This window comes from Trachypithecus francoisi, unplaced genomic scaffold, assembly GCF_009764315.1.
Source record: "Trachypithecus francoisi isolate TF-2019V2 unplaced genomic scaffold, Tfra_2.0 Lachesis_group10, whole genome shotgun sequence".
In the NCBI taxonomy this organism is placed as follows: Eukaryota; Metazoa; Chordata; class Mammalia; order Primates; family Cercopithecidae; genus Trachypithecus; species Trachypithecus francoisi.
Genome location: NW_022681455.1, coordinates 35,375,837 through 35,398,804, shown reverse-complemented (window position 1 = coordinate 35,398,804; position 22,968 = coordinate 35,375,837). Strand labels below are relative to the sequence as shown.

The window sequence follows — 22,968 nt, the reverse complement described above, 5'->3', positions numbered from 1 at the left end:
TTTTAGAACACAGAGCAAGGGAACTAGAGGAAAATTTCCCTCCAGCCAGGAATCTTGAAGAGGAAGGGGAATGGATGAAAATATAAACCCTGCTCAGAGGCAGAGCACGAGCCCTAGTCTCAGTGCCCACTTGTGCCCACCCATGGTGCCCCTGATGACTCACATGATGAAGGCAGGGACTTCCAGGAGCTGCTGCCAACCTCCTCAGCCTTGCTGGCCAGCCCCTCCAGGGCAGGCTCCATGCCCCAGCAGGCCCTGGCCCAGCCCCAGCCCACAGCCACAGAGGGCAGGTAGGTGGGCTCGGATCCCCTGCGGGCCAGTCCTAGGTGGGGCCCCGGCAGAGTGACGCGTGGCTCCGAATGGCGGCGACCCCACTGCAGGGGGTTGGGGGTCTTTGGGTGCTGACAGCTGTAGTGGGGAAGAAGAGAATGAGGAGACAGGGACAGCCCTCCAGGGCTCAGAGCCAGCTTAGCCTAGAACTTGGAGCTGAGTTAGGAGAAGCAGCTCTGGGAAGATACATGATTTATGAAGGGACTATCTCTCTAGTGTCCCACCCTAACACCACTTCCCCAGGGGGGAAGAAGAGGGACTTACCTGCGTTGATCTCCACGATGTCCAGGGAAACAGAAGCCTTGCTGGAAGTACTTGCAGACCTGGGACACGTTTCCATCATGGGCAAAGCGATGCCTCGACCCCCAGTGATGGGCCCGGAAAACAAAGTTCCTAAGAGATTGTCTGAGTCATGCCCAGCCCTGTTTTAGTTCCTGCCTTTGTGATCCTTACAAACAGAGGCTATCTGATATGGTAAGAAAAACACAGGCTCTGGAATTCGTCTGGTGTTCAAATCCTGACCCCACTGGCAACACTAGGTGAGTACCTCACCTTCTCTAAAGCTTGGTTTCCTCACTCCTAAAAGTGGGGTAACAGGCTGGGCGCGGTGGCTCACACCCATAATCCCAACACTTTGGGAGGCAGAGGCAGGCGGATCACCTGAGGTCAGGAGTTTGAGACTAGCCTGGCCAACATATTGAAACCCTGTCTGTACTAAAAATACAAAAATTAGCCAGGCATGATGGCAGGCACCTTGGACTACTCAGGAGGCTGAGGCAGGGGAATTGCTTGAACCCTGGAGGTGGAGGTTGCAGTGAGCCAAGATCACGCCCCTGCACTCTAGCCTGGTCAACAAGGATGAAACTCCGTCTCAAAAAAAAAAAAAAAAGGTGGCGGGGGGTAACAATGCCTAGTCCTTGCTGAGTTGTTGCAAAGCTTTTTAAGATTTTTCACAATCAACCTGGCTTGATGGCTCACGCCTGTAATCCCAGCACTTTGGGAGGCTGAGGCGGGCAGATCACCTGAGGCTGGGAGTTCAAGACCAGCCTGACCACATGGAGAAACCCCCTCTCTACTAAAAATACAAAATTAGCCGGGCCTCGTGGCACATGCCTGTAATCCCAGATACTTGGGAGGCTGAGGCAGGAGAATCACTTGAACCAGGGAGGCAGAGATTATGGTGAGCTGAGATTGTACCATTGCACACCAGCCTGGGCAACAAGAGCGAAACTCTGTCTCAAAAAAAAAAAAAAAGATTTTGCACAATGCATACAGCAGGTGCTCGGTGATCAGAGTGATGACTATTACTCTCCCCAAATGCAGAGTTGTGGATTCTAGAGTCAGAATTCCAGGTTCACATTCTACCACCAGGACTGGCTTCACCAGTGGGGGCCTGTGCAATCACACAGGGCCCTACACTTGCATTCGTGCTCTGCTGTCCTGGTCTTGAATTTATTAATAGTTTTTGAACAAGGGGTCCCCACATTTTCATTTTGCAATGGGTCCCACACATTATATAGCCAATTCTGCCTAGTACCACTACTTCTTGGTTATGTGAGCTTGGACAAGTCACTTAACTTTTCCATGCCTCAGTTTTTGCATTTGTAAAATGGGGACAATAGTAGGACCTACTTCATGAGGTGATGTAAAACTTCAACAAGAGCCTGTCTGTGAAGTCCCTGGCCCATAGCAAGCCCTGGGTAAATGACAGCTGTTCTCATCTCTTCTTCTGTCATTTCCCCTCTCCCCCCCACTTTCCCTCCTCCTCTGGAGAATCAAGGTGGGAGGTCGAGAAGGGTGAGGGGAGGATGAGGTGAGCAAGCATTTAGTGAGTCTCCTCAGTGTCCAGGCCTAGGCCAAGGGTCTGGGACAGGTACCAGGTAGAAAGGAACTCAGCTGCTGACTTTCCCTACCTTGCCCTGAGGGGGAAGGAGCCCACACGAGGTGACCAGGGTAGGGACAGGGACAGAGGCTGCATTCTAGTCCCATGAGAGCAGGCTGGCCCAGCCCAAGCCGAGGGTCTGCCGGAGTGTGGGTCACACCTCTTCCACAGAGTGTCCAAGGGCAATGTGCTAGCAGAGAAGCAGGCACGGGAAAGGAGAAGCAGGTGACAGGGCCCGCTCTTGCTGGTGAAGATGCCAGATTGTCAGTCACATGACAATGTGACTCCACAGGCGTGGAGCCCCTGCATGATAACTCTAAGACTCCAGCTGAGAACCCAGAAACCAGGGCCAGGACTAGGGCAAGTGAGTGAGGCACTCACCTTGGACACAAAATTCTAGGGGCTGCCGAAAGAACTAAGTAACCAAGAGAAATAATATTTTATTTCTCTCACTCCAGCAGACCCTCGGCTTGGGCTGGGCCAGCCTGCTTTCATGGGACTAGAATGTAGCCTCTGTCCCTGTCCCTGCTCTGGGTACTTCATGTGGGATAATGGTATTTCCTGGAGCAATATTTTAAAAGATCAAAACTAGGCCGGGTGTGGTGGCTCACGCCTGTAATCCCAGCACTTTGGGAGGCCGAGGCAGGCAGATCACCTGAGGTCGGGAGTTCAAGACCAGCCTGACCAACGTGGAGAAATACTCTCTACTAAAAATACAAAATTAGCCAGGTGTGGTGGCACATGCCTGCAATCCCATCTACTCGGGAGGCTGAGGCAGGTGAATCGCTTGAACTCGGGAGGTGGAGGTTGCGGTGAGCAGAGATTATGCCATTGCACTCCAGCCTGGGCAACAAGAGTGAAATTCTGTCTCAAAAGGAAAAAATTTAAAAAAAAATTTAAAAAGATCAAAACTAATGCAAAACTATTCATTAACAAAATATCAAACTTTCAGGCCAGGCACAGTGGCTCACACCTGTAATCCCAGCAGTTTGGGATTGCTTAAGCTCGGGAGTTCAAGACCAGCCTGGCCAACATGGCGAGACCCTGTCTATACTAAAAATACAAAATATTAGCCAGGCATGGTGGTGTATACTTGTTGTCCTAGCTACTTAGCAGGCTGAGGCAGGAGGATCACTTGAGCTTAAAAGGTTAAATCTGCAGTGAGCTAAGATGGCGCCACTGTACTCCAGCCTGGGTGACAGAACCAGACCCTGTCTCAAAAATAAATAAATAAATAAATAAATAAATAAATAAATAAATAAAAATAAATAAATAAATAAATAAAAATAAATAAATAAATACAAATCAAACTCTTGAATAAAGATAGGATCTAACCCTGTGCAACTCATCTCATTTCCTTTCCCCAGTCCAGGCCCTACAGTAACATGGGCATAAATAACCAAGACTAACACAGATTATAGCAGGACTCTGACAGAAACAGTCAATAGTGATGGATTGGATGGTGGGGTGGGAGGTCAGGAAAGGCCTTTGAGGAGGTGCTAGTAATAATCATCACCAGTGGGCCGGGCGCGGTGGCTCACACCTGTAATCCCAGCACTTTGGGAGGCCGAGGTGAATGGATCACAAGGTTAGGAGTTCGAGACCAGCCTGGCCAACATGGTAAAACCTCGTCTCTACTAAAAATACAAAAATGAGCCGGGCATGGTGGCACACACCTGTAATCCCAGCTACTCAGGAGGCTGAGGTAGAAGAATTGCTTGAACCCAGGAGGCAGAGGTTGCAGTGAGCTGACATTATGCTACTTCACTACAGCCTGGGCGACAGAGCAAAACTCCGCCTCAAAAAAAAAAATTATAACTTTTGCAACAATTTATGTTTATGATGAAAATCATCAGATAACTTAGAGTATCGAGGCGAGACATAACTTTCCACATTTCTTTTAGGAGGTTTACAAGTAAAAATGTTGGAATATGCCTGGGCTGGTGAATGCAGGGAAGCAGACAGTAAGAGGCTGGGTTGAAGTAGGGATTAGATTAGTGGGCAGCAGCCAAAGTTAGGGAGGGCTTGAGGGGTGGGGGTTGAGGGGTGGAGGTGAAACTGTCACTGTGGAAGGGGTGAGCCCTGAGAGGAGGAGCCTCTAATCTCACAGGGGTAGAGCCAGTAACCCTCAGAGCAAGGGACTTGCAGGTCTCATGTCCCCTGTCCACCAATGGAGGATGTGCTGGAAAAGCTTTGCCTTTTCCTAAGGGCCACCAATGAGGCTGACCTCGAGGACTGTCAGAGGCCACCACCCTAGCTCCTTCATTAGCCCAAAAAGTCCGGTGACAGAGCTCTCCCAGTTCATCCAGAGGGACTCTGCCCATTAGATGAGCCACAGAAACAGAGGGTAGGGGCCTTATGATTAAATCAATCTGAAAAACTCTTCAGACTTGGCGCAGTGGCTCACGCCTGTAATCCCAGCACTTTGGGAGGCCAAGGCAGGCAGATCACCTGAGGTCGGGAGTTCAAGACCAGGCTGACCAACATGGAGAAACCCCATCTCTAATAAAAATACAAAATCAACAGGGAGTGGTGGCACATGCCTGTAATCCCACCTACTCGGGAGGATGAGGCAGGAGAATTGCTTGAACCCAGGAGGCGGAGGTTGCAGTGACTCGAGATCACACCATTGCACTCCAGCCTGGGCAACAAGAACGAAACTCCATCTCGAAAAAAAAAAAGAAAAACTCTTCCTTCTGTCTCTCTCAATATCTCTATATATATATATACATTTTTTTTTTAGGAAGTAAAGTACACTTGGAAAAGGGCCGAGCCAGTAGCTTGAGAGATCGAAAGCCAAATGCAAGCACCTTCTATAATCCAGATACTGTTCTTTTTTTTGTTTTGTTTTTGAGAGAGTATGCAATCTTGGCTCACTGCAGCCTCGACCTCTTGAACTCAAGCAATCCTCCTGCCTCAGCCTCCCAAGTAGCTGGGACTATAGGCCTATACTACCACAGTTAATTTTTTTTTTTTTTTTTTGAGACGGAATCTCGCTCTGTTGCCCAGGCTGGAGTGCAGTGGCCGGATCTCAGCTCACTACAAGCTCTGTCTCCCAGGTTTACGCCATTCTCTTGCCTCAGCCTCCTGTGTAGCTGGGACTACAGGCGCCCGCCACCTCACCCGGCTAGTTTTTTGTATCTTTTAGTAGAGATGGGGTTTCACGTGTTAGCCAGGATGGTCTCGATCTCCTGACCTCGTGATCCGCCCGTCTCGGCCTCCCAAAGTGCTGGGATTACAGGCTTGAGCCACCGCGCTCGGCCTTTTTTTTTTTTTTTTTTTTTATGTTTTTCAGGAATAGGGTATCACTATGTTGCCCAGGCTGGTCTTGAACTCCTGAGCTCAAGTGATCCTCCTGCCTCAGACTCCCAAAGTGCTGAGATTACAGGAGTGAGTCACATGCCCGGCCCCCTTCTGCATTTTCTTAGGAGCATATCGTATAGTGTTTATTGCAGGTAAACATATTAAAGGCTCTGATAAGTCCTGCAAAGGAACTGTTTTAATTTGATTTAACCCAGCATTGCTTAAACTTGTCCTTTTTGTTACTTGATTAGGCCCTCCAGCCAAACACCTCTTAGCATACCAATAAAACACAATTTGTTTGGGGGAATGTCAAATTAGTTCATTCGATTCTCAACACAAGCCTTAAAAGTCAGGAGTCATTCTCCCAGTTTTCAAACCCCCTTAGACAGGTAAGTAACTGGCCTGAGACTCCAAACAAGAGCTAAGACTATATAACCCAGGTGTCCTCACTCAGCCCAATAATTCTCTCGTTAACCAAGATTGACTTGTCAGGGGTGAGGGCTGTTGGATTTGGGGAATTTCTCAGGCCAAGTTCTCAGGCCAAGGGGTAGGGATAGAGCAGCCAGAGGTGACAGGTCATGCAGGCCTGGGGAGGCAGCCAAAGGGGCTCAGTGGCTGGGGAGCCAAAGAAGGGGTGGAGCCGTGGGACCCTGGAAGTGAGCCTGAGGAGTGAGGACTGGACTCCATGGGTGAAGGGAGGGTGTGGGAAAAGGGAGAACTGAGAAGGGGATGATTGGCGGCAGGAGGGGCCAGGTGGAGCTGCCAAATAAGCCCTCCACCAGGATTTTTACAACCTGAGAGCCCAAATTTATTCTAGGCTGTCACCCTCCAGTCCTGGCTCAGTAAGGAACAATTTAAAATCTCCTTTAGGGGCTAGGCACGGTGGCTTACACCTGTAATCCCAGCTGTTTGGGAGGCCGAGGCAGGCGGATCACCTGAGGTCAGGAGTTCGAGACCAGTCTGGCCAACATGGTGAAACCCCGTCTCCACTAAAAATACAAAAATTAGCCGGTGTGGTGGCACACACCTGTAGTCCCAGCCACTCAGAAGGCTGAGGCTGAAGAATCACTTGAACCCGGGAGGTGAAAGCTGCAGTGAACCGAGATTGCACCACTGCTTGAGTGACAGGGCAAGACTCTGTCTCAAAACAAACAAACAAACAAAAACTCCTTTAGCAAATTATCCTCCCCCACCTGCCAACCTCCCCGTCTACGACATGGCTGCCTTCCTTTCTAGCCCGGGAAAACCAGGACACACCAAGACCCCAAGCCCCACGAGTATCCCTCCTTTACCCAAAGTCAGTTTTCTTTGGAGAACTGATCTTACAGCTGTTTGCAAAATGAATTTGTGCTCTGGTAAGAATGTCTGATGGAAGGCCCAATGAGCTAGCATCCCCTTTTACAAAGCTGGTATACCCAAAGGCATAACTCTAATGGTGCAATGTTCAACCTGGCGTGTTTCGTCCAAACATTTATGAGTACCTGGCACCGTGCTAAGTGCTGGGGCCACAAAGGTGACCAGAAGACCAGATTCCAACTGCGTGGAGCTGTGTGGTGTTTCTGAACAAGAGAAACCTTTGTTGGGTAGAAAAAGAAAGGAAAGTGGGGAATCCCTGCCCTACATGGTCAGACCCTGAGCCAGCCCTGAACCAGCTGGGCAGCCTCAGTCTGTCTTTCCCCCTCTCTGGTCTGTCTCCTCCTCTAGACTATGAGAGGGTGAGAGATGCCTCTAGACCCTTCCAACTTTGGGGCAGGATTCAAGGAAGCCGCTTCTTATCAGATGCATCCCAAATTCTTAGAGGCTAGGCTTCCAGAGGCCAGGCCAAACTCCAAAGAATTTTTTCCCACTTCCCCTGTTTCGCTGAGCTCCAGCCCCTACCTGCATGACCTCTGGGAGTGGCGGCTGAGCTCCCCACCATGACCACTGCCATCTGGCCCTGCAGGGTCCATCCCAGCTGCAGCCTTTAGTAAGAATCTGATGGAGCCGCCCTAGTGCTCCTTTATCCCCCGCTCTGGGGGCAGGACCAAAGGGAGGAGGCGATTTGCAGCCAGGCCCGCCCCTTCCCATGGCCCCAGGCCTGCTGGTGGGAAAGATGGAGGGCCCAGACATGATGGCTGCGGAGCTGGGGGCTCAGGATATCCAATCCAGGCTCCAAGGCTGTGGCTGGGGTATAAAGAGCCTCAAGGATGTTTAGGTAATTATTAGAGGAAATTGGGGGATGGTTTAAGGACTTTAATGGTCTGGGAAGGCAGGGTGACTTGGGAGCGGGCCGTGAGGACCTGGGACCCATGACTAAGGACCGAGAGGCTGGGAGTCCTGTAGCTTGGGAAGTAACATGTGGTTTGAAGGTATTTATGACTAAGCCACTTGGGAGCCTCCCTACGCCTTCAGAGCTACATGAGCCCCACCTGTGGAGCTAAGGTCAGGTGAAGAGATCAGAGAGCAGGCTGGGAGATGGTGTGAGCTGGGTGGGGGCATGGAGAGGCTGATCCAAACTGGCCCTGTACTAGACAGATCCAGGAGGCTCTAGGGTCCTGCCTCCAGGCTTGAGATCTTTCCACAAAAAGTCCCTGTTGCCTGGCCTGTGTTTACCAATGAAACCAGCCTGCTAACCTGGTCATAAAAAATTAGAATAGTGTTGATGTCCCAGCAAAGGCCACTATAAGAGGTAGCCAGGAGGGGGCTGCCCTAAGCTGTGTGTGGTGAGGACTCTCCACATTGGATGAGAGGGAGTCAGCCCATCAGAGCCTCCTTTTTGGGTATATTGAGAGTAGATTGTTCACCTGGCTTGGGGTTAACGCTGAGTGACCCAGAGCCTACGTCCTTGCCCCCCACGAGGCCTATGGAAATGTCCGTTTGGGAGGGACTGACCCTGAGCGCATCTTCCCAAGAGTTCTCAATCAAGTTCCTCAAATAGATGCTGTGTGCCTCTTCCCTGCAAACCCCTGGGGCCTGACTGATACCAGGGCTCGCCAGCGCTCCTGGAAATCCACCGGCCCCAAGAACCAGGCTGGAATATCCCTGCCCCCATGGCAGGCCTGAGCTGGGTGATAGACTGATTCCCTCTCTCAGTGAGTCTGTCCCCCGCACCTGGTCCTGAGAGCAGCATGGCCATGGGGTTTGGGCCCTGATGGAGTGTTGGTCGGGGGTTTTCTCCCCTTCTCCGTGGGATGGGGGTGCTGAGCAGCTCAGGGGGGCACAAGAACATTGTTTCTGGCCGAGGAGGCTCCGGGCTTGGCAGTTGGAGGAGTTTCTGTGAGTTGGCACTATACTTCATGACACCCTTTTCCAGGTAAACAATCTGTTGTCTTAAGTTGTTTGCAGCAAAGATTATCTGATAAAGTTGTCGTGAAAATGAAATGAGGCCAGAGTTGAAGACTACTTGGCACTGGGCCTGACATGCAGCTCAGTGAGGGTTTAAAGCAGGGAAAGAGCGACAGGCGGAGAGCCAGAGACCTGATGTGACCTTGGAGAAGGTGCCTCCCAGGCCTTGGCCTCGGTCTCTGCTACATAATGTGTCTGAGGAGATGGGGACCTTAGAGAAGGGGGACCATGACCTCTAAGAGCACTTCCAGCTCTGTTTCTCTTAAGACTCCCTGAATTCCCATCTTATGCCTCCAAAGCCTATTCTATCTCTGCCAGATTGCACTGCCCTGTGTGGGAGACAAGATGCGGAAGTTAAAAAAAAGCAACAAAAAACAAACAAACAAAAAAACAAATAAGAGGAATTAAGTTAAACGTTAAAGGAGAGATTTTAAAACTGAATTTTACAACTTTCTATGCCTATCAGTAGGTTGACACACTAGGTTGGGAAACCAATAGTCCTGGAAATTTTTGTTACATATTTCACTTTTGTGGATCAATTTTTTAAAAAAATTTTTATAGGTATTACCAATATGACCTTCATTGGAGGCTGCACCAGTTTACAGTCCTACCAACAGTATGGAATGCCCGTTTCTGCACACCCTTGCCAACACAATGTTATCAAACTTTTTAGTATTCAATTTGGTAAGTAAAACAACAGTATCTCAGCTGGGTGCCACAGCTCACACCTGTAATCCCAAGCCTGTGGGAGGCCAAGATGGAAGGATCGTTTGAGCCCAGGAGTTTGAGACCAGTCTGGGCAACATAGTAAGACCCTGTCTTGCCGGGCACGGTGGCTCACGCCTGTAATCCCACCACTTTGGGAGGCCGAGGCAGGCGGATCACGAGGTCAGGAGATCGAGACCATCCTGGCTAACACGGTGAAACCCTGTCTCTACTAAAAAATACAAAAAATTAGCCGGGCGAGGTGGCGGGCGCCTGTAGTCTCAAATACTTGGGAGGCTGAGGCAGGAGAATGGCGTGAACCCGGGAGGCGGAGCTTGCAGTGAGCTGAGATAGGGCCACTGCACTCCAGCCTGGGCGACAGAGCGAGACTCCGTCTCAAAAAAAAAAAAAAAAAAAAAGACCCTGTCTCTACAAAAAGTAAAGAATTAGCGAGGTGTGGTGGTGCATGCCTGCAGTCCCAGCTACTCAGGTGGCTGAGGCAGCAGGATCGCTTGAGCCTGAGGTCAAGTCTGCAGTGAGCTGTGATTGCGCCACAGCCCTCAGCCTGGGCGACAGAGTAAAAACCCTGTCTCAAAAAAGCAAAAACAAAAACAAAGCAGTATCTCATTGTAGTTTTAATTCACATTTCTCTTATTATGAGTGAGGTGAAGCATCTTTTCATATTAAGAGATATTTCTTTTTATGTTCATATCCTTTGCTCATTTTTCAATTGGGTTGACCTTTTACTCATTGATTTAGAACAGTTCTTTTTTTTTTTTTTTTTTTTTTTTAAGACGGAGTCTTGTTGCCCAGGCTGCAGTGCAATGGCGCGATTTTGGCTCACTGCAACCTCTGCCTCCTGGGTTCAAGTGATTCTCCTGTCTCAACCTCCTGAGTAGCTGGGATTACAGTTGCCTGCCACCATGCCCAGCTAATTTTTGTATTTTTAATAGAGGTGGGGTTTCACCATGTTGTCCAGGCTGATCTCGAACTGCTGACCTCAGGTGATCCACCTGCCTCAGCCTCCAAAAGTGCTGGGATTACAGGCGTGAGCCACCACGCCCAGCCTATAACTGTTCTTTATATAATAAAGAAATTAGCCCAATAGTTTTGCCATTTTTACACTGTTGGTTTAAAATTGTTTCCTTGTGGTGTTTTTTTTTTTTTTTTTTTTTTTCAGGTAGAAAAATTTTAAATGTATGTAGCAAAAGTTTTTAATACTTTATATTTTAGGGGAACAGTGTCTCTCTCTATGCCCAGGCTGGAGCGCAGTGGTGCCATCTTAGCTCACTGCAGCTTCAAACATCTGGGCTCAAGCAATCCTTCTGCCTCAGCCTCCCGAGTAGCTGGGACTACAGGCATGTACCACCACACCTGGCTAATTTTTAAAAACTTTTTGGCCGGGCGCGGTGGCTCACGCCTGTAATCCCAGCACTTTGGGAGACTGAGGCAGGTGGATTACCTGAGATCAGGAATTTGAGACCAGCCTGGCTAACATAGTGAAACCTGTTTCTACTAAAAATACAAAAAATTAGCTACGCGTGATGGTGCACTCCTGTAATCTCAGCTACTTGGGAGACTGAGGCAGGAGTATTGCTTGAACCTGGGAGACGGAGGTTGCAGTGAGCTGAGATTACACCATTGCACTCCAGACTGGGAAATGAGTGAAACTCCGTCTCAAAAACAAAACTTTTTGGAAAGATGGGGTTTCACTATGTTGCCCAGGCTGGTCTTGAACTCCTGGCCGCAAGTGATCCTCCTGCCTTGCCCTCCCAAAGTGCTGGGATTACAGGTTTGAGCCACTGCATCAGCCTGGTGAACATTTTTATTGTTTCCAAATGTTTGCTATTGCTCCTGTAAACATTTATATGAGTCTTGGTGTAATTTGATGGGTTTCTTTCCAGGGTACTATCTCAGGATGGCTTCTCTAGGAAATAGATTGGGAAGTTTACTTGCACAACACTTTCTGGGGAATGCTCTTTAGAACAACACCTGTAAGGAACTGAAGGAAGCAGGATTGGTTAGAGGATTCTCCCTAACCAGTTAAGTTAACCATTGAAGTTAAGCTGCAATGTAGTTATAAGAGAAGCCTCAGCTCTGGAGCTGGGCCGGTCTTTCCAGTTGTCCCAAAACGGGCAAGAAGGCTTGGCCTTTGTACTCCCTGAGCAGGGCGTGTGCATATCCTTGGGCGAGGCAGCTTCCTTTGGTAAAGGCAATTCCCCAAGAAGAACTCAGCTTTGAATTCAGCAGCCAATACCCCCAGCAGCTGGGTCCTGAGGGGTGGGATATGGGTGGTGCCCTGTAGCATCCACAGACACATTTTAATAGGAAAATGCAGGGTAATAGACCGCGTGCACCTTCAACTGGACTAGATTTTGCAAATTGTTTTTCAAATTGATTGTACAGCACCAACTTCTCCCTTCTGCAGTGTATAATTTATTCTTTCCATATTTTCTATATCTCGATTTCCCTTGCTATTTTCCGGAAAATTTCTTTCTTTCTTTTTTTTTTTTTTTAGATGGAGTCTCCCTGGGTCGCCAGGCAGGAGTACAGTGGTGCGACCTTGCCTCACTGCAACCTCTGCCTCCCGGGTTCAAGCAATTCCCCTGCGTCACCCTCCCGAGGGGCTGGGCTACAGGCATGCGACATCAGGCCTGGGTAATGTTTCGTATTTTAGTAGAAACAGGGTTTCACCATGTTGGCCAGGATGGTCTCGATTTCCTGACCTCATGATCCGCCCACCTTGGCCTCTCAAAGTGCTGGGATTATAGGCGTGAGCCACCATGCCTGGCCAAAAATTTCTACAGATCCTTCTTGAGGTGCAAAAAATGATCTCTGGCTGTGTAATTTTTATTTCATTCAGGTTTTTTTTTTTCCTGGAAGTTCCAGGCATTTCTTAAAAAAATTTTTTTCTTAAAGCAAATTGGCTGGGCACAATGGCTCATGCCTGCAACCCTAACACTTTGGGAGGCTGAGGTGGGCAGATCACCTGAGGTCAAGAGTTCGAGACCAGTCTGACCAACATGGTGAAACCCCATCTCTACCAAAAATACAAAAATTAGCTGTGCGTGGTGACGGGCACCTGTAATCTCAGGTACTTCGGAGGCTGACGCAGGAGAATTGCTTGAATCTGGGAGGCAGAGGTTGCAGTGAGCTGAGATCACACCACTGTACTCCAGCCTGGGCTACAGACTGAGACTCCATCTCAAAACAAACAAACAAACAAAAAAAAAAAACAAAAAAAGCAAATTATTCCTTTCTTATGTTTTGATTTTTTTTTCTTTTGAGTCGAAGTCTCGCTCTGTTGCTCATGCTGGAGTGCAGTGGCTCGATCTCAGCTAACCGCAACCTCTGTCTCCCAGGTTCAAGAGATTCTCCTGTGTCAGCAGCCTCCAGAGCAGCTGGGACCACAGGCACGTGCCACTGCGTCCGGCTAATTTTTTGTTTTTAGTAAAGACAGGGTTTCACCATGTTGGCCAGGCTGGCCTCGAACTTCTGACCTTGGGTGATCCGCCTGCCTCGGCCTCCCAAAGTGCTGGGATTACAGGTGTGAGCCACCGTGCCCAACCTTGATTTTTTAAAATGTATTTTTAATTTTATTTATTTATTTATTTATTTATTTATTTTTCGAGACAGAGTCTTGCTGTGTCACCCAGGCTGGAGTGCAGTGGTGCAATCTCAACTTACTGTAAGCTCCGCCTCCTGGGTTCACGCCATTCTCCTGCCTCAGCCTCCCAAGTAGCTGGGATTACAGGCGCCCACCACCACTCCTGGCTAATTTTTTCTATTTTTAGTAGAGACCAGGTTTCACTGTGTTAGCCAGGATGGTCTCAATCTTCTGACCTTGTGATCTGCCCGCCTTGGCCTCCCAAAGTGCTGGGATAGCGAGCCACTGTGCCCAGCCTATTTTTCTGAGACAGGGTCTCACTCTGTCACCCATGCTGGAGTGCAGTGGCGCAATCATAGCTCACTGCAACCTCGAATGCCTGAGCTCAAGTGATCCTCCTGCCTCAGCCTCCCACGTAACACATTTATTTCCTTTATAACAGCCAATAGTTATATGTTTTTGAGGTGCCAGGGCTCTAATTTCACCGGTTGTTATGTCTATTTTCATGCAGGCTTGTTTTTTTGTATCTAGGATTTTGTGGGAATTCTCTACTGCCTGTATCTGTCCTCCAGAAAGGTTTTGCATCTGCTTTCGCCAGGCTTCCCAGGGATACTACAAGTTCAGGACCCTGTTTCTTTCTTTCCAATCATTCTTTTTTTTTTTTTTTTTTTTTTTTTGAGACAGAGTCTCTCTCTGTCACCCAGGCTGGAGTGCAGTGGTGTGAACTCAGCTCACTGCTACCTCGAACTCCTGGGTTCAAGTGATTCTCCAGCCTCAGCCTCCTGAGTAGCTGGGATTACAGGTGTACACCACCATGCCCAGGTTTTTGTTTGTTTTTGTTTTTGGTATGTTTAGTAGAGACCGAGTTTTTTTTTTTTTTTTTTTTTGAGACGGAGTCTCGCTCTATCGCCGGAGCTGAAGTGCAGTGGCCGGATCTCAGCTCACTGCAAGCTCCGCCTCCCGGGTTCCCGCCATTCTCCTGCCTCAGCCTCCCCAGTAGCTGGGACTACAGGCGCCCGCCACCTCGCCCGGCTAGATGTTTGTATTTTTTTTTTAGTAGAGACGAGGTTTCACTGTGTTAGCCAGGATGGTCTCGATCTCCTGACCTCGTGATCCGCCCGTCTCGGCCTCCCAAAGTGCTGGGATTACAGGCTTGAGCCACCGCGCCCGGCCCCGAGACCGAGTTTTAACATGTTGGCCAGGCTGGTCTCGAACTCCTGATCTCAGGTGATCCACCCATGTTGGCCTCTCAAAGTGCTGGGATTACAGGTGTGAGCCACCACACCTGGCCATCTCTCTAATAAACTTCTAGTTTCAGAATACTTTTAGGTTTATAGAATTATTGCCAAGAGAATCTTCTAAGTCTCCTAAGTTTGCTTTCTTCTTTTTTTAGTTTAAATGCTTGATTCATGTGTCCTGAGCATTATTAAAAAGAGACGAGGTGACCAACTATTGTTCCCAAAGTTTTGATCCTGGGTGAAAAGCAGAGATCCTAAGGCTGTGGATGGAATACTGGCCATGCCTCTTCCTAGCTGTGACCACAGGCACACCCCTTAATCTCTCATTGTGCTTCCTCCTCTGTAAAATGACAGGTGATAAGGTTTACCTTATAAGATTAGAGGTGATGTACGTATAATGCATAAATAGCTGCTTAACAAGGAATAGCAGTTAGGGATAGTAACAACAGGGGCCAGAGTAATATGATGCTCTTTGCAGCACCAGAACCCAGATAAAGTGGTTGAGACAGCTTCGACTCTCTGAACTGAATGAGAACTGCTTATTTAGTATATGGGGTTCTTACCTCTTCAGTGCTGGGAAGAGGACTGGCCTTTAACAACTGAAACACACACAGTCTTTGACTATTTTTTCCCCACTTGATAGTGTGGGAAAGAATAGGGAGGTGAGAAAAATAAACCAAGTGTAGAAAGTAAAAAGGTTCCTCTTCAAAGTTTCCCTTCTTGTTAAAAAATAAATCATAAGTGTTAGAAATAATAGTTTCTCTTAAAGACTAACTTCCTTCAAGCCACCTTGTTTTGTGCTAGTAACTCTGTTAAGCCCTGTCCTGTGTAGCTATTAGATATAAGGGAATGAGTACATTTGATGTCCTTGTACTTTAACCAATATATTTGGTTATTACTTTTCTAAGTCCTTTTGCAAGCAACTTCCTCTTTTCCTTTGTTCTCCCTTGCCTTTACCTCTTTAGGATAAAGTTTTAAGTTATTAGCTAGTTGGGTTTAGCTTAGATTGTGCGGTCTGGCTGCAGCCAATGGAGACAGAACACAGTAGCAAGGACAAGCTGTGTAAGGGATAAAAATTGCTTCCCTCCTTTGTTCGTGTGCAGTCTCACCATTGTTCCATCTGTGAGGAACACCCTTTCTGCAGAAAGTAAAATTGCCTTGCTGAGAAAACTTTTTGTCTAAATGCTAATTTTTTCTTATAGTACTGAGGAACAAGCATTCTGTTTCTGAATGAACATTCTACTTATAATACCAAGTAAACCAGAGGATTCCATTATAAAAAAGGCTACCAATTTCAGAGATGCCCTGGTTCCAAGCACCCCGTTTCTTCCTCCTCCTCTTTTCCTCCTGTTCCCCTGGGACTGTCACTCTCTGGACTGAGATGAACCATATGGGACCTGACAATTCAGATTGCTCTGCCAAGATGACCAGCAAAGAGAGAAAACAGGGAGGCAAGTGCTGTAGTGACCATCCCTTAGCTGTGGGCATCTAGGATCCCTCACACTGGGGCTGGTGCCTGTACGCTGTGCTAGTTGTTTGCCTGCAGATGTTTGGTTCAATTCCCACCCTTCCACGTGCTCCTCTATGGGTGGAAGTCTACAAACTCCATTTCCTAGACTACCATCCATTTTTTTCCCCCAATGGAGGTAAAAGCAACAGACTGGAAGATAGGCAGAAGGAAGAATCCTTTGCTTCCCCAACCCCAAACTCTGACAGCACTTCTGGCAGAAGCAGCTGAGACCAGGCTATGAGTTATGGGGCTACAGCACTCAAGCAGTGAGGTCACAGGGGCAGCAGTGGTGGTGGCCTTGGGCACTCTGGTGGCCCCATATGTACCATGTGCGTGAACTCAGGCACCAGCAGTCTGGTTCTATAGTCAAATCAACTGGTGACTTCAGGCTCCTGGTTGCTGCAGTGTCAGTGTGTGTTCTAGCAATGGTGGCCCCCAAATGATACCATTTTCCCATTCAGCCCTGGAGGTGAGAATGGCTTCCTGCAGTTACTTATCTCCGGATGACCTCTATTTCCCCCTATTGATCTTTCAGTACTTCCAATACTTTTGCAACAACTCCCTGCAGTACATTCCCCATTTGGAAATATTTAGCTGTAGTTTTTTCCTGACTAGATAAACATACTCTGTTACATACCCTGACCTGGCCTCGCACTGCAGACAAACCCATGGCTGCTGGGGGCTGGGCTCTACTGGACCCCTGGGGAAATGGCACCTCAGGAAAGACAGGAGAGAACCGGGTGGCAGCAAAGGAGAGGAAAACCATGATCTCTCATGGTGATGAAAAACTGGCTTTGATCTATTGAGTCCTGCATCCGCCTCCTCCAGGGGCCTTCCCATTCCCCAGACCCCAACTGCTCCACCAGGGTACCCCACATCCTTTGTACCCTCACACCCCAAATTCTCTCTGCAGGGTGGAAATGGCACAGTCGTCCACCCGACTGACAAGTGGTGAGCAAAGCGAGGTGGAGGCAAAGGAGGGCTTCGGCACCCAAAGCCTCCTTTGCCCTCCAGTACTGGATGTGGAGGAGGTGTGGAGCCCTGTCAGCCCCAGGAAAAACATTCAAGTAACTGAGTCAGCTTCCAGTCAGCTCTTAAATATTTAATTCCCATTTATTTAAAGTTTCGTCAGTCTGTGTACACTATTTATATTAAAAACACAGGAAGCTGGGGCTCCTAGCAAAAATATACATTTCAATTTTGGAGATTGTTCAGACACTGAGAAGAGCTGTATCCTCAGCACCAGACCCGGGTCGGGGCAGGGACGCGGCACGGGGAGGGGGAGGTGGGTCCCAGCAGCCGTCCCTTCATAGACTTGGCCTGAAAGGAAGCACCCCAACCCCCATCAGCTGGGTGGGTGGGGAGCTGGAAGAATCCTGCCAGTAGAGAGTGATCCTGGGGCATGGAAGGGAGGCCACAGCGCCGGTAGGGGCAAGGGCTGGGCACTTCCACCCAGTCACACACAGAATGGCCCCTGGGGAGGGAGGACCAGGCAGGACCCAGGAAGCCTGGGCTCGAACTCCAGCTCTCCTACCTCTGTGCTCTGAGACTGCAGCCAGCCCCTTGCCCCTGCAGGCCTGGAGGGCTCTGCCCTACTCAGACATGGCATGCCCAGCTGTGCTTTGGCCCTGTTCTGAGGTGAGCGCACCTCAACCTGGAAGCAGGGGAGGGCAGGGACCAGCGGTGTGGGACTGGTCCCACAAGGTCCTCGGACACCAGAGGCTGTGCAGGGAGACTTCTAGGTGGCCAGCTGGGCTGAATAAAGGGGAAGAGGAGGGCGGCAGAGCTGTTGGGACAAATGGACATCAGAATGAACAGGCTCAGTTTATCCCAGGAAGCTCCCACTGGGAGCAGGTGCTGGGTTGACTCAGCAGGACCTGCAGGACCCCTGCCTCCCCGGAGACCTGGCCCAGCCCTGCCTGCCCACCTGCAGGCCCCTCTCTCCGGGTTCTCACTTGCCTCAGGGAGGGAAGGGAGGTGCATGGAGCCTGCAGGTAAAGTGATTTCAGTGCTTGTGTGTGTGCTGGAGGGGGCAGTTTCAGGGAGAGTGGGACCTGAGCTCCCATGGAGCCAGCTAGAGAAAGGAGCAGTGGGATGTGAGGCCAGGCCCTGGCCCTGGGTGCCGACACAATGTGGGTGGCTGCTACTGGGCAGGGGGGCAGTGGGGGTGCTGGCGAAGGCCTGCCCTGAGCTCTCTCCCTGGCCTGACCCCAGGACTCAGACCCCCAGTCCTAGGGGCAGAATTGGGTGTGCTGCTTCCTCCAACCACCAACCCCTCCTCCTTCTCTTGAGACTTGCTCCTCTTCAATGAGGTGGGGGCCCACCTGGAGGGAACCCTGCCTACTTCCAAGCTGGGAGACTGCCGTCCAGCGGCCAGTGCAGGGGGCCATCAGCAACACTGGCCTGGCAAACCAGTGTGAAGAAGATGGAAGGACGCTGGGTGTCAGTGGGGCTGAGGAGTGCTGCTGGAGCAGGATCAGTTGGGTCAGTGGGTGGCCTCAGCCTCGAAGGAGCAATTACAGTCTTGGGGAGGCATCTGGCTCTCAGCCTGGGCCTCCTGCCCACTGTCCTTTACAGCGAGGACCCCAGGACTACAGGCTGCTGCAGTCAGTCCAGGCCATGCTCAGCCTTCCCTGGAACCCAGGCCCAGACAGCTTAGTGTTTCTTTGGATGGCTCAAGTCTTTTGCTCTGAAGACAGGAGACAGAAGTGAGGACCCTAAGACTGCAGGTGCAATGATGGGGCAGAGGGCAGGCCCCACTCCCTTCTGCTCCTGGAGAAAAGCGTGTGCAAAAGCAGAGGTCCTGTTCTATGCTGCTGGTGAAATCATACAAAACATCTCACAGAATAAGAAACGAGGACAGACATGGGGGTGGAGAGAGAAAGGGAGGGCAAGGGAGAAGGGAAGAGGAGAAGCCTACAGAAAGGAAGAAATAGAGCAAGGGAATTAGAAAGGAAAGAGGAACTGAGAAAGAGGGAGACAATAGACAGGAAGAGAGTTGACTGGAGGAAGTGGGAGAGAGGGCACAGGGAGCCAGAGGCGGTGGGTGTCATGTGTCTCACAGCGAGCATGGGACTCTGCTGCTCCAGGCCGGGTGCTCAAGGGCTGGTCAACGGAAAAGTCACTTGGGTGGGCCCCTCCAGTGCTGGCCCCACTGGAGCCTGCAGGGAGGCCTGGGCGCCGCCCCTAGTACATGTCCTTGTAGATCTCCTGGAGCAGAGGGTGCAGCGAGGTCTCGGTCTCGGTCTTCTTGATCCGCTGCATCATCTGCGCATGCTCGGTGACCAGCTGCCGCAGGTCAGCCATCTTCTGCAACAGCTTGGGGAAGAGGTACTGGGCATCGGGGTGGTTGGCCTGCAGGTGGAATTCGAGGGCACGCAGGATGGTGTCCTGGATAGCCTCCACCTGTGGAACGTTCATGAGGCCTGGCCGGTCTGTGGGGACACAGGGCACGCCAGGGAGCTCAGAAAGGCAGTGGAGCTCCCCTACCTCCACCCCAAGAGGTGACTTGGCCCAGGGGACAGCAGGCCTCCTTGGCCGTGACAGACAAGACCTGTCCCGTGACAGACCAAGCCCTGTCCCGTCAGCAATGGTCTACTGGCTGTTCTAGTCTCCCTACCCTTGGTCTTAATCCACTTCCTTTGTTTTTTCACCCCTGATTAGGCAACATAGTATCGTGGTTAAGAGACTCAATGCTTAATTCAAATCCTGTGTCTGCCACAGCCTATCGATGAAGCTATGGGCAGGTCACTCAGCCTCTCTGATGTGTAAAATGGAGATAGAAAACATTCTTCCTGCACAAGTTTGTTGTGAGGATCAAGTGAGTCATCATCGATGAAAAGGAACAGTGCCTGGCATGAAGTAAGCTCTAGGCCACGGTTAGTTAGCATAGTTATTATTGTATTTATTGTGTTGGAATTTAAAAAAATGCAGAGACAGGCCGGGCGCGGTGGCTCAAGCCTGTAATCCCAGCACTTTGGGAGGCCAAGACGGGCGGATCACGAGGTCAGGAGATCGAGACCATCCTGGCTAACACGGTGAAACCCCGTCTCTACTAAAAAAAAAAAACAAAAAACTAGCCGGGTGAGGTGGCGGGCGCCTGTAGTCCCAGCTACTCGGGAGGCTGAGGCAGGAGAATGGCGTGAACCCAGGAGGCGGAGCTTGCAGTGAGCTGAGAACCAGCCACTACACTCCAGCCCGGGCGACAGAGCAAGACTCCGTCTCAAAAAAAAAAAAAAAAAAAAAAAAAATGCAGAGACAATGCAGACAATTTTTCCACCCCACATTAACATGACAGCATACTGCCTGTTAGTCCTTTTCCTTTTTTTTGAGACAGGGTCTTGCTCTGTCACCCAGGCTGGAGTGCTGTGGTGGGATTTTGGCTCACTGCAACCTCCACCTCTCAGGTTCAAGCGATTCTCCTGGCTCAGCCTCCCAAGTAGCTGAGATTACAGGTGTGTGCCACCACATCTGGCTAATTTTTTGTATTTTTAGTAGAGACGGGGTTTCACTATGTTGGCCAGGCTGGTTTCGAACTCCTGACCTCAAGTGATCCACCCGCCTCGGCCTGCCAAAGTGCTGGGATTACAGGCATGAGCCACCACGTCTGGCTTAGTCTCTTTCCTATCTCCACCTCAATATACATACATAACGAGATGGAGCTAACCCTGCATGCTCAGGCAGTGCCTTGCATGTTCCACTGCCAAGATCAAAGGGACACTTCCCCACACTGTCAGAGCTCAGGCACAGTGCCCTGTAGTGCAGGCCAGCCCCTAGGACGACTGGGTGTGCTAGGCCAGCCCGCCTGCCACACTCTCACTCACCTCCACACAGAATGATGGCCGCAATGAATAGGGCCAGGTCACTGTCGTCAAGTTCCAGGGCGTTGAACTTGACAGCAAATTCAAACTTGGGCTCAACGATATCACCGAAGGGTTTGCGGAGGCTGCGCAGGAACTCGCGGGTGACAAAGCCACTGCCGTTGGCTACCAGCAGCCCATCCTTGTTGACGATGGAGGCCAGCATGGCGAAGATGGCCTCGTGCACACCATACTTGAGAAGGGTAACCTGGTCATTGAGGAAGAGGCTGCTGAAGCTGGGGATGCTCTTGGCGAACTCGATGAGCTCCCGCACAGTCTCCACCGTGGTGCACTGGCAGCGGTAGAAGACGTGCACGCTGATCTCCTTGTAGGGAGGCAGGCCGTTCACCAGCTGCTTCCACACCAGCCCCTTCTCTGCCTGCCACAATGTCTCGATGTCGTGGATCACAAAGGGCTGAAAACCAGGCCCTGTTAGAGACCAGGATTCGGGAGACCCCCACCCTGTACTCCCCATATCCCTTGCCTGCACCATGAAGTTGAGGGAGGGAGAAGGCCTGGCTCTCCCAGGAGTCAGGCAGGCAGCAGTGGGACCCAGAGCCCAGGATACTGCCACGCCGAGCAGCAACACTCACCGCTGTGTGGCTGGCTTTGCCAGTGAGGATGCTGCGGGCCTTCTTTTTGGTCATGTTGAAGTTTTTCAGGTAGGCATTGTAGATGTGCTTGGAGAAGGCCTTCAGGTCGGCCACCTGTGGGTTGTACTGGCTCCCCTCATTTGCCGTCAGCCCTGCCACCAGCTTCCTCTTCTCAGCCTCTGGCATCCGGCCGAAACGGATAGCTGCACAGGGAAGAGGGGAGTCAGCAAGGAGCCCAGGCAGGCCCCAGCACCTCTGACATCCCCATCCCTTTATAGGTGCATGGGCCAAATCCTTTTGGAGCCCAGGGCCCCCAGAAGCTCTAGAGTCAGCAAGGTGGGAATGCTGGGGTGGCCCCTCCAGATTGCAAGCTCCACAAGACGTGATTCTTTTTTGGGGGGTGTATCTTTGCAAGAGCAGTGATTTTGTCTGTTCTGTTCACAGTGCCCAGAACACAAGGGCTCTAACATACTAAGTGACTGAGCTACTCTGACTGGGGTAAGACAGACTTTGGTGACAAAGGCCTGGGTTTGAGTTCCAGCTTAGCAGTTTACTAGCTGTGTGACTTGGGGCAGACTCCTTCACTTTTCTTTTTCTTTTCTTTTTTTTTTGAGACGGAGTCTTGCTGTCTCTCAGGTTGGAGTACAGTGGCGTGGTCTCGGCTCACTACAACCTCTGCCTCCCGGGCTCAAGCAATTCTCTGCCTCAGCCTCCCGAGTAGCTGGGATTACAGGTGTCCGCCACCATGCCCGGCTAGTTTTTGTATTTTTTTTTAGTAGAGATGGGGTTTCACCACCTTGGCCAGGATGCTCTTGAACTGCTGACCTCCGGTGATCCACCCGCCCTGGCCTCCCAAAATGCTGGGATTATAGGCATGTGCCAACATGCCCAGCTTTTTTCTTTTTTTTGAGACAGGGTTTCCACTCTCGTCCAGCCTATAGTACACTGGCAAATCATGGCTCACTGCAGCTTTGACCTCCTGGGCTAAAGTGATCCTCCCACCTCAACCTTCTGAGTAGCAGAGACTACAGGTGCATGCCACCAAGCCTGGCTGTTTTTTTTTTTTTTTGTAGAGACGTGGTCTCACTATGTTGCTCAGGCTGGTCTTAAACTCCTGGACTCGGCCGGGCGCGGTGGCTCAAGCCTGTAATCCCAGCACTTTGGGAGGCCGAGACGGGCGGATTACGAGGTCAGGAGATCGAGACCATCCTGGCTAACATGGTGAAACCCCGTCTCTACTAAAAAAAAATACAAAAAAAAAATAGCCGGGCGAGGTGGTGGGCGCCTGTAGTCCCAGCTACTCAGGAGGCTGAGGCAGGAGAATGGCGTAAACCCGGGAGGCGGAGCTTGCAGTGAGCTGAGATCCGGCCACTGCACTCCAGCCTGGGCGACAGGGCGAGACTCCGTCTCAAAAAAAAAAAAAAAAAAAAAAAACTCCTGGACTCAAGCAATCCTCCTGCTTGGCCTCCCAAAGTGATGGGATTACAGGTGTGAGCCACTGCACCTGGCCATTTTTCTTTTTAATCATAAAAATGAGGCTAATACTTTTAAAAACATACTGAGTTATTAGATCAATTAAATAAGAATCCTCACATAGTAAGCACTCAAAAATTGTCA

General features: G+C 50.3%; 1 protein-coding gene and 1 long non-coding RNA gene across 11 annotated transcripts in view; both read right to left on the bottom strand.

Moving 5' to 3' along the window:
- Positions 1-383: 383 nt before the first annotated feature.
- LOC117088683 lies at positions 384-7,469 on the bottom strand. Its single transcript, XR_004439274.1, has 3 exons — positions 7,394-7,469; positions 595-723; positions 384-408 (listed from the first exon to the last, which is right to left on the bottom strand). It is a non-coding gene; the product is annotated as an uncharacterized LOC117088683 (long non-coding RNA).
- A 9,522-nt stretch (positions 7,470-16,991) lies between these two features.
- Positions 16,992-22,968, bottom strand: part of PPARD (peroxisome proliferator activated receptor delta) — an 89,030-nt gene continuing 83,053 nt past the window's right edge. For 9 of the 10 annotated variants that reach the window (XM_033216914.1, XM_033216911.1, XM_033216915.1 and 6 more), the window contains 3 exons: positions 21,352-21,554; positions 20,723-21,173; positions 16,992-19,333 (listed from right to left, as the gene is read on the bottom strand). In XM_033216914.1, coding sequence (XP_033072805.1) covers positions 19,086-19,333; positions 20,723-21,173; positions 21,352-21,554 — 902 coding nt within the window. In that variant the 3' untranslated portion in view covers positions 16,992-19,085. The remainder of the gene's footprint in view (positions 19,334-20,722; positions 21,174-21,351; positions 21,555-22,968) is intronic. The other variant, XM_033216919.1, reaches the window with a different exon arrangement.